The following is a 12,022-nucleotide window of genomic DNA, read 5'->3' as shown; positions in this document are numbered from 1 at the left end:
ATGTTTGCTCCTACTTAATGAGGTAGTTACAGTTTTTTTTTTTATCTCCTTAGAATTAGCCCTCTTGAATTTTTGTTTTTCAGTTGAGTTGTTCTGCATTTATGTCACAACTCAGGTAAGAAAAAAAAGATTTAAAATTGTTTTTAGGTCACAAAAATCAGGCATTTTAGTGTTAGAGTAGACTTTTTGGATCTTGACTGAATAATGATTCTTCACCTATCCTGTCCTGATTCTTCAATGACAGAGTCATAATCGCTGTTCTGAATTACAAATCTTCAATCTATAAAATGGGATGCTGACATCACATATGAGGCTCAATCATGGGACTAAGACACATATTGCTAAACTGACAAAAATGCAAGCTGTATTAATATTCATCAGCCCTGCAGTTGGCCACTCAGTGGGCTCCATGCAGTTAGTTAGAGACAAGACAAGGCAATGATGAATGTTAGCCAAGAGGACAACAAGATAAGTATGTGAGTTTATTGACACACAAAGACCTCAAGCACTATGGCTCAGGAAAGGAGCTTGTCGCCTTTTAGTGGCAGAGATGAGTGACTCTGGAGGAGACACGTTGAATTATGCCACATAGAATGAATCACTGAGTGAGGAGCAGTATCCAACTGGAATACAACCCCTTCCTCTTCTTCTTAAGCCCACCTGCGTCACAGCATTGGAGAGTGATGAGGGATCCAAGGTCAAAGCCCATGTCTGGTGTTTACGACAAACATCACTGCATGTGGAGCAGCGGAGACAATGACACCGCCCAGCAATCATCCACACAAAGCATGGAGCACACTGAAAGAACAGCCAGACACACTTTCTTCCTAGCAACACCGTGCTCGTTTACACTGCAAGCAAGCTTGTTCATGAGTCGTTCTGTTGTCACCAGTGATGGCTATGGAAGGTCTGATTAAAGTTTTCCTGCTGAATCATAAAAAGTAGATTTATCACAAAACCTGCATAATGTTCCCTGTCTCTGTGGTATTTCCATAACTAGAGTGCCATAGGAGTAAGAAGATTCACAGTACTTTGCAAAGTAATGCAATCCCCAAACTTTTTCTCATTTTGCCACCTTACAACCACAAACTATGTTCATATTAATGGTACTTTAGGTGATGCAATAAAACACTGTGGTGTAAAACGCTAACATTGTGTTGTGCATTTGTATTTAGAACCTTGTGCTGCAATCACAGCTGCAAATCCTTTTGGGTACATCTCCAAGAGCTTTGCACATCTATTCTTCTCTGAATAGATGTGCAAAGCTTAATCATATTGGATGAAGAGTGTCTGTGAATATCAATTTTCAAATCTTTCTGGAAATTCTTAATTGGGTTTAGGTCAGGATTTCTACTGAGACATACTACCATAAGGTCCAAGCTATGCGGGTATATGTATGGGGTCATTTTCCTACGGAAATATGAACCTTTGCCTCAGTTTCATGTTTTTGTGTATCTAAGAGGTTTTCTTGCAGAATTGCCCTTATTAACACATATTAACTCTGACAAGCTTTCTTGTTCTCACCAAAGAATAGCATCTCCACACTATTATTCTGCCACCACAGTGTTTAGGAAGAAGGAGGAGGTCTGTTTCGATGCAAGTGTAGTGTTAGTTTTCTGCCAGACATGGCATTTGTCATGTTTGTCATAAAGTTACATTTTTGTGTCATTTGACTAATCCACATCCTTTCACATTAGTGAAGGGGAGTTCAGCTCTTTTCAGAAAACCGGTTCTTGTGGCACAGCTCCCAAAGAAGAGTTGTGCTCTTTTTGGCTCCCAAACAGCTCCAAATGTTTATTATGTCCTGCAGCCTTGTATCGATTGACTCACCTGACTGTAATATCTATCACCCTCTCTGTTCTCATTAGTCAGGCCTTCTTTTTGTAAGGCACAACTAATAATTATCCTATCAAGGAATTCTTCCACCAGAGCTGTGGCTCTCTGCAGTCATTCACACCTACCACATGACACTTCTCTGATTAATGGTCTATCAAGGCAGTGAATTTAAATGCATATTGCATTCTTAGTTTTTTTTTTTTTTAGTAAACAAATGAAATGAAAAAAATGCATTTTTTTATTCCTCTTTGTGAGTATGTGCTATTTTGTGTTGATAATCATACAAAATTCTATAAAATAATTTGCAGTTTATGAATGTAAAGTGCCAAATGTTCAAATGTTCAAGGGGAATCTGTACTTTTGGAAGGGACTCACTGTATTTCGCCCCCCCCCATTTTCATCATGTAGTAGTGTTTAAATGTGTCAAAGGTAATTGAAATATTTCAACTTCTGCGGTCTTGTTAGTAGGGTTGCTCACAGTGTCGAAGCATAGCAAGCATGCAAGGTGAACACTGAAACAACCACCATCCTTAAACTAATGATCCCATCTTCCTCATGTATTACATGTTTGCCACAGAACAAAAACCACAAGCAGGTGTCCGTGAAGAGGCCAAGATCCATGAGTCATCCCTCATCTTACCATTGTCCAGTAAGTAAAAGACTGGACTGCAGTGGCTGGCTCTCAGACTGGCCACAGGCTCTGGCAGGATGCGTGGATCATTGTGAAGGGAGGTTGGGTAATGAACTGAAACAGGAGAGCCAACAGAACACACACAGAGTTTTGAGGGAATCAGGGGAGAGACGAACACATTGGGTGAACTGGGGAGAAGAGAAACTTTGCAGGTAACAGACAGGAATCAAATCTGAAGGTATAAAAACAATAAGGTTAATGAGATTTTTAGGAAATATTCCATTCCATCAACAGCTGACCACTCAGCAGTCTTGATTTGCTCCCAACATAACAATGAAAGGACTATCAATACTACCACAAGTACAACAAAAACTACCACCAGCCACAACTACTTATGACACTACTACTCTAATGTAAATATTTTATGTGATAAACCAATTATAGCACAAACATATTTGAACATTTTTAACACAATCCTTGTAGAGTTATATCCACAAACATTAACAACATACCAAACAATTATTGCTATGTTTCTAGCCCAAGTTATTTAATAAACAATACATCTTTCCCTCAGCTGTACTTATATTTGCTATTCTGATATCTAAAATCATTTTAACTGCAAAAGGTACAACTAGCTGGATCCCGTAGAAACAATGACAAAGATTTGTACAACTGATACAATCAACGTCACATTGACCATGGCAATTATTATTTCTTCAAATATAAAACTACTGAAAGTAAAATGTAAGACCTTAAAGTCAAAATCACACATAGGTTTTGTCAAAAGAGAAACTTTTTTTTTATTTTTAGAAATTCTTATCTTAATGTTTGCAAGATCTGACAAGAAAAAAATTACAAACCATATAATCCAATTTTACAACTAGACAATGTAATATTTACCTAAATGTCAATAATATTTCTTCTTTGTATATTAATGCTTTGTTCATAATGCTGTGGCATTCAAAATCATTTCAGATAATTTTTTGAGATTCAGTATTTCCGTACAACCATCTCAGTAATGGTACTCTAAGGAAAACTCATTGGTCATTGATCATACCCAGAAAGTGTATTTATTGCATATTTTTGGTATGCTATAGCATTAGTTTTAGACCAGGATCCAACCAGGAACTACTACATAGAATTTAAAAAATGCCATACAAAGATGTTATGACAATGTTTCATTGTCTATTTATTATGTATTTTCACATTTAGAGAAGCCAGTTTACTCTGGACTGACTTATTTTTCATGAAGGCAGCTCTCATGATAGCAGCTGTGTTTTGTTTGTGCTGCTTTGTTTTTCAAACACTGGTTAAATTCTTGGTGCAGGTGTTATATGTTTGGACAATTATTCCCTCTAGTTTTGGATGATGTGCTGCTGGAAGGAGTTTGACATTACATTTTTACTTTTGGACAGCTGCTATAATATGTATCCAAGGCAACAACGTATACTTTGTCCACCTGGGAGTTGCTGACTAACATCTTGACAGCTCAAACAAAGCCTGACCTCTGACCCCAAATCCCAAAGAAGTTGAACAGGAGGCTTCACGGATGCTGAGAGAGAAGGAAGAGGTTCAAACCATCTCTGCCATCCATCACAATAAACAGGGATTATATTCCCGTCTCTAAAGTCTGTAAAGTCTATTGACCATATGGTTGACTTTATAACCATATGGTCAAACAGAAAATTTAAATAGCAGCAAAAGGAAATGAGGTGGATTAGCAGTGCTTGCCAACAAGTGATTGTACCATCCATGACATGTTACTATGAATTCTCTGCTGCCTGGATGTTGAACTATTAGCATGTCATGACAGTCATGAGACAGCAACAGTCTTCAGTCAGAGGCTTCTTCGGCTTCATTGTAAGAACCTTCATCCCTGAAGCATCACCAAACTTATCGACTCTGTAAAAATACTTGAATTATATGAACATTTTTCCTTTGGGATAAGAAAGTGTTTTTTTTTAATCGAATTAAACTGAATTGATTAACCATGTTTTGCTCTGTTAAGTTTAACTTTTTGAGTACATGCAGCATCTAAGTCACTGTTTGGATGAAAATTTGGAAATGTTTTAAATTTAATGTTGAATTTAGCAGTACAAAAATGTTACTTTCATACACATGACATGGTTTGTTTGCACCTTTCTATTAGCAAAGGTGTTTTTTCTCCATGTTTATCTTAAAATATATTTTCTATTTAAAAGAAGAAAACCAAAATCCAGAATTAGCATTTTTTAAACTTTGCTATGGAAATAAAGACATTGATTTATGTGTACTGTCACACTTCTGGCAGGAGTGTTAGAGGGAGGCAGGCCTGATTACCCAAATATACAATGAGGGACATACAGGTGGAGTAAAATATTTACTTATTCTCAAGAAATTATTGCTAAAATTGAATTTATTCTTGACAGATAAAGTGTTTATTTTCTCAAAACTATTTTTTATTTTCTTTACCTTTTTCAAAATTTTGCTCTTGGTAATAAAATTATAATAACTTTGAAACAGTGCATATTTCAGAAAGATTAAGTGTACCATGACTTAAAGCCACATCTTTTTCACTGGATTCTTGAGTTTCAGAAATATATCTTACGTTGATATAATTCTGCATAGTTGTTTTGTTCTATTATTAAGTGGTAGGTTTCTCACAATTAATTGCATGGAAGTTTGAGGTTTGAAGGACCTCTGCTGAATTTATCCTTCTAGGTCCAGATCCTATCAGTCATGTCCCATCTTATTAGACTGACTTCGAGGGTCAGCTATAAACCCTACTATGACTACTTGTTGCTTGAAATTCACAAGAAAAAAGGTAGCACATAACCCCAAAACCACTGACCCCTGGAAGTAAAAAGAGGCATAATGTGCCAGGTGTGGAGGGAGACAATGTGCAGTCAGCAGACAGGCCAATTACAACATCTAATGGCAACAGAAAGATAAGAAAAATGTCAGAATAGAGAAATGAAGATTTGTTAAGAAGAAATCTAAGACTATGCTCAGAGTTACCGACACCTGGGATGAATAAGGACAATTGCTGACTTGCTTAATAAGCTGTCTGAGGGTGTGTGAAGCTTTGAGGAGACACAGCAAACCTGGTTTGCCAGGGGCAGAGAAGTAACATCTAATAGCCACAAAGAAGAGTGGCAATGTGTATTCATCCAGAGAAAACACGACATGAACTCTCAGTCTGCCAAGCAGAGCACAGCTGTGCCGTCTTATATTACTGCAAGAAAAACATGTTTTGGTGTATTTTTTAATCATTCTCCAATTAATTTGCAACAGGTATTGAGATGCAGGGGAAACCATTCTTGAGGTGATCATATTAACTTTCATCTTAATTCTAAAGCTATAAAATGGTGTTTATCTGCGTTATGCGTATGTTCTCCTATAGACAAAATGTGAATCAGAGATGTTTGCACAGTGTCATATCCTGTGCTTTTCATCCATCTTGCCTTCTTTTAATTAACCAATGACAAGCCTGTTGTTACAGTGAATGCCTGTGACCTAGACAACAAGACAGCTCTTAAAGACATGGTACCACAAAAGAAAAGAACATCTTGTCCTAATCACGTTGTTCTGTCCCTGTGGTCTCAACAGAAGGCAAGGCTGGGGAGTACACATGTGAAAACAGGTGACACATATCCTATGTTATATTTTAAGAAGAAAAAAATAAGAAACTCATAATATATTGTAATGAAAAAGGTGTGGGTGGTTTAAATGCACGATAAACACTACGACTCTTAATCTTAGCAAATTAGCTGCAGTGCAAATTAATACTAATTTACAGCACTTATTTATGACTGTCCGAATCAAGGTAATCAGTCTTTTAAAACATGTGCCTTCAAAGCCTCATAATGTTCCCATGAAACTACTCCAACAGCTTTACATCATTTAAATATCATGTTGCTCAATGGTGCCCCTCCCCCACATGTTCCTGCAAACTCTGCTGGTGGAAAAAAGGTAACTACACGTTTTTAATCAAAGGTTATGCTATTTATCAAAAATCATGAAGAGGAATGGAATCAGATTGTAAATTTTAGTCAAGTCCATCCCTGGAAAGGCTCACATCACACAAAATAAAAGTTTTTGAGAAGCCTAGTCAGCATCAAGGCTTTAATTGCATGCTGTTGAAAGACCTTAAGTAGCCTGTTTGTCATTAAAGACAACTCAAAGAAAAAAAGGGCCAAAATTTTTCCATAGTAAGTTCAAATTTGCAAGTTATTTCAAATGCACCACAGCACTTCTTGCCACCAGGAGTGGCATGACCATTTAACTGGTCTGAGTGGAAATTAGACTTTCAGATAAATTTCATCAATTTACAGTTCTTACCGACAGAAATTTGTTTGATGATCTGAGCCACGTAAACATGTCAAAAAAACAAATACAGAATACATTTGAAAATTGGCAAAAACCTTTTTAAATAACTGTTCAGAAAATTGAAGAACAGACAATGAGTTTTCTCCTACTACTTCACACAAACCAACAGATTAGGAGCTTAGTCCAAGGACACCTCAGTACATGGAGTGGAAAGACTGAGATGACTGCCAACCCGTCAACTGACAGGGAAGTTTCTCCCAACCACTTCTGATCTGCTAGACAACTGAAAGGGCAGACATTTCATAGTCTAAATTATGTATTATACCCTAATCAAGAGATTCCAGTGTCTTCGTTCCAGTTGGATTCCCTGAGACGTGGAGTGGGCCGACTGAGATCAAACTGCCAACCTTTCAATTGGCAAATGTTTTCCTATTTAATGACTGCCAATATGCTACTATTGTTTGTTTCTCAGTAAACCTGTAATATACACTGCTTCATATTCTTATTATTCACCACATGCAGCGCTGTTATTTATTATACACACACGTACATGCTGATGAGCACATTAGGGTAATGCAAGGCTCAGTGTCTTGCCAGAAGACACTTGGAAGCATGAAGGACAATTTAATGGGCCGTACTGAGCCGACAACCTTCCAGTTTGGTGGGTGACCAGTTGAACACTCAAGCCACAGCTGCCAGAGGTGTTACCAGCTCGTTTTTTCTGGATAAGTCCTCAGGTTCTGCCATTTTGGAACTGGCCACAACATTAGATGAGCTAATCTTTATACCAGACTTGCCCCCCAAAACAGAGCTCCGAACCCTCTACCAAAAAGAGGTCTTGCAAAGATAACTGGAAAGGTTTTATCAAGGAATCTGTTCTGTGCCCTTGGCTTTCTGAGGACACCTGAGGGAAGAAAAGCTGAGGTTTAGCCACTGAAAATTGTGTCAGGTGAGTGGCCCCTTTTAAAGTAATTTAAAGGCCCAAATCTGTGGGGATCTGTAAGGATAAAATCTAGCAAAACAACATGCTTCAGAGCCAAGCAGGGTCATCACCTATTTGGACAGGTGAAAAGATGACGCGTTGGCAGCTGAGCAGGAGGGCAGCAGCTGTGGTCCTGATGGCTTCCACCAGAATTAAATAAAAGGTTTCCATCATGGCACAATTCCCAAAAATCTAATTTCTCTGAAAAGTGAAATATATTGACAATCTACACATAATGAAACCTTTAAGTTCTCCACATTTACATGTTTGATAAACAATGACACAATCCTATCACACAGACGTCCACTTTGGGAGAACAAACTAGATTTTACTGCAACCCTCTTTTATTTCGACAATATAACATTTTCAGTCCAAAACATCCTCAACTCTCCTTAGAAATTGCTGAACATAACCTCACAAACAGACAAAGTTTTAAATTAGCCACAATCTGTTGAAAGGTCTGAGAAACTGAGTGCAATTTCCTGAGATGTGAAAAGATTCTTAAATTGTTCCTTGTCTCATCAAAAAGAAGAATCAGACTGGAATAAATTGGCCATCAAGGCAAATACTATAAAGGATTTCTCCCTGACAGAAATTAGTTTCAGCTCCATAGAAGCAGCATCATTGCTGAAACAGGCTCTCAAAAATAGATTCTTTTGATGACACACTGCTTTATTGGGTGGCATCACATTACTCTGTACTATATTTCCTAATACTCATTCTCATCCCTGCTGATCAGTCCGTTTTATATAATTCTATTCTCAATGACACCCAAAATCAGGCATTTTCTTCATATTCCTCATCATCTTTTTGTCCGTGTTTGACAACAATTACTTGAAACTTAGACAAGCAATACATATGTTTCTAATAAGATAGATTGCCACGTCAGTGGTTTGACCCTGCTTTTCTGTATGGTGTTATATTTATAATGAAAGAGACAAAATAATGAATAGAACATCATCTATTCATACACACACTGCTGGGATATGTGGACTGTAACATAATTACACCTTTCAGAAGGCAAACCTTTTTCGTCATACATCCTGTATAATCAAATACAAGCAGCTGCCTCTCAGATGCTAACAAACGGTTAATAGACAGAAGATCAGAAGAGTTTTTAAATGATATAGTATAAATAGGACTAAAATCAGCTCAAGGAACAAAGAAGGTTATATAAACTGAGACCTTACCAGCTCAACTTCAAAAACATGATTATAACCACAGCTGCCAGACGCTTTATAACTTTAGATGACAAGTCAAAGATGCACATGGAAAGAGGATGAAAAGATGATTGGGGTACTATTTTCTTTCTTACCTTTGTGAAAACATAATCCTGTTGGATTAAAGAAATGAAAGAAAATAACAGCTGTGGTTGTGGGAAAAACACATCAGATATTCTACTCCACTTCCATCACCTTTGCAACTTTTTAATCAAAGACTTCCAGCTAATCCCACAGAATGTGAGCTGCCATTTTAAACAGCTGCCACGCTCATCAAGTGAAGATGCTCATGTGATGGGTGAAGTGACCGAATGCTGTAATACAAGTTAAAAGTCAACAGCAACCCAGCATAGATTCAAAGTGCAAGCAATGAAACAGATGCAAACTTTCAGCAAGAATTAGGTAGAGGCAAGTGCGGCTGTGTTGTGTTGTGTGTGTGCGTGGGGGCGCGTGCGTGTGTGTGTAGGCATGTGTGGGTAGAATACCTGAAGTGGGTGACTTGCTTTTTTCCATGTCTATGGACTGCTGGTTGTCAGTGAGTTCAGTAAGGCCTGCCGCAGCCAATGACACGCAAGAGGAGGAAGAGTAGACACACATTCAGTCAAAGCTTTCTGTAACCCTTTTATTGATACAGATGAATCATAAAAAAGCAAATTTGTATCAGCCACACAAAACTTTTAAGAGATATTTATGCTTATTTATTGGCACCTCTACTGTAGATGTAGGGATAGCATTAAAAAAATACAGATCTTTTTATGATTAAGTAACATAGAAGTGCTATAAAAATATCTATGCTGTGATTTGAATGCTGTGAAAAACATGTTAAGAAATAATATTTAACAAAATCAGTGGAAGCACAGTTATGTAAATACTCTAAACAATCCTATTAAAATAAAAGCCACTAATCATTATAATTTTTTTGGAAGTCAATTAAAATTCGATTGACTGAATTTCTTTTAAAAATAACATTTGACTTATTGACATTCATTTATTTTAGTCTGCTAGTGTAATTGTATTGGTGTGAATTTTATGGATTGTGTATTTCTGTAAAATTACAAAAGGGCCTTAAAATTACACTTGCTGTGAAATGCTGCCAGGCTGTGAGAATAAACTCAACTTAACTGCATTAAAAAATTCTTATTAGTAATCCACAAGTATCCGCTATCCTGCAGTATAAACCTAACATATCAAAGAGTCCAATTTTTAGTGACTGGCCACTAGTCTAGATAAGGACAAAGTTATTTTGTCACAACAAGGTCAGAAAATATTAGCAGACTGCCATCCTGAGGTCACCACGTCTTCACAACAACAATTTATCTGAATGAAGTCCAATTCATCTTCACCTTAACATGTAAACATCTGGAGTTTGCTTAACTCTGATCTACTCTATAATCTACTCTGAAAATGCTCCAAGTGGGTTACACATGAACAATGTTTTAGAATAAGTGGGAAAGCACTTTAGTAGGGCTTGCATCTCTTCCAAAGACCCTGGGAACCTCTGTTTAAACACATGATCTCATCAACTCTGAAACACCAGGGCATGCAAAAAAAGAACAATACTGTCACTCAATCTTTCAACAAGATAATTGTTCAAAATATATGACCAAATCAACACAGAGATTCTAACTTTCCTCAACTGACATTACAGTCCTTAAGTCTAAATCCCAAAGAAAACCAATGGAATCAAGTGGACAGAAGCATACTCTATCTCTCTAGATTATCATCTTTGATGATTTAGAGAGATAGCGAAAACATCTCAGTATTGGACTCTGTATGCTCCAACCTTGTGAAACCTCATAGGAGAAGACTTCACACTGACCTGGGAAAATGGGTTCTACAAAGTATCAAGGGCTTGACAAACCTGTTTGTCCCTGTGCACATAAGGATGAAGACAAGTATGCATCCTATTTTAGACCATTTTAAATGTAGCTAAACATTGTTTTTTCCATCCCCTCGGAGATGGACAGCTTTCAATACAATCTCTTGGGAGCTTATAATGCACTGGTTTCAGTGTTTCCACAGAAGAGAACAAGAACATAATTACCAAGAAAAAACAAAGTGATTTCGGCCCAGAATATGAATATAGTGTCTGTATCCTTGTTTCCTCTGAGAAATCAATGCTCCACACTGTGAAAGCAGCTGTTCTCTCCCGACTGCATTTCTTAAAAACAAGATTTGTTTTTGTTTCTTTTTTGTTTTTTATTTCCGACTATGATCTGATTATTTGCTTTTATTATCTGCTGTGTGTTTGTCTCTACCCTCTGCCACTGACTATTATTGTCCCTGTTGGTGCACATATCCAACATGATACTTGAAATTATGCTGCATGTGGCTGTCCTCAGAGAGGTCTCTGTGGGTGGGTGATTGAATTACGCCATGAAGTGGAGTGGACAGTAGAAGACACTAGAAGGTAACAATTAAGTCTTAACAGCAGGGTGACAATAATGTTGCTCTGCTTTTGTTAAAACCAATTATTTCTTAATGTGGCATTTTTTCCATTTTCTAAATAAATTGTACTCAGCTTAAAGCACATTGAATTGACTTGTTGCTGAAGTATGCTATACAAATACACTTGCCTTATCTAAAAGTTGAATTTTTCAACTACACCTCTTTCTCAGTGATGCCAATAAATATCAAAGTTGTACAAGTACTTATTGAATATAATTATTGCCAATAAATAAATTACATTCAAATCAAGGGTTTTTAGTGCTGGGTAAAACTTTAATTTCATGTTAACGGGGACTAAATTTTCTCCGTAAGGAGCAGAGTGGCTGATTGTCAGTGTGACCTGCACTACAGTCTGATTAAAATATGGAACTATTTTTGGCGTAAAAAAATTTACACTGAGATGTAAATGTCAATATAATTTAGAATATATAGCATGTAGTGCAAATCACACTTTAAAGTGACATAGACAAACAATCAAAACACAAACCAAACACAAGTCCAATCAAAATCTGATTGCATGCAGCAAGCACAGGTCAAAATGCAGTCATTTCTCTTTCGAAAAAAATCAAAACAAACCACATCTGCTCACATCACTAC

At 37.0% G+C, this 12,022-nt stretch overlaps 1 protein-coding gene across 4 annotated transcripts in view; it reads right to left on the bottom strand.

Moving 5' to 3' along the window:
* Window positions 1-12,022, bottom strand: part of LOC122839533 (syntaxin-binding protein 5-like) — a 115,207-nt gene that overhangs the window by 24,307 nt on the left and 78,878 nt on the right. For 2 of the 4 annotated variants that reach the window (XM_044131190.1, XM_044131192.1), the window contains exons 19-20: window positions 9,463-9,528; window positions 2,477-2,581 (exon numbers count right to left, since the gene is read on the bottom strand). In XM_044131190.1, coding sequence (XP_043987125.1) covers window positions 2,477-2,581; window positions 9,463-9,528 — 171 coding nt within the window. The remainder of the gene's footprint in view (window positions 1-2,476; window positions 2,582-9,462; window positions 9,529-12,022) is intronic. The other 2 variants (XM_044131193.1, XM_044131194.1) reach the window with 1 other exon arrangement.

The sequence above is a fragment of the Gambusia affinis genome, linkage group LG11 (genome assembly GCF_019740435.1).
Source record: "Gambusia affinis linkage group LG11, SWU_Gaff_1.0, whole genome shotgun sequence".
In the NCBI taxonomy this organism is placed as follows: domain Eukaryota; kingdom Metazoa; phylum Chordata; class Actinopteri; order Cyprinodontiformes; family Poeciliidae; genus Gambusia; species Gambusia affinis.
Note: the sequence above shows the minus strand (reverse complement) of the source record. Positions and strands in the feature narration are given on the sequence as shown.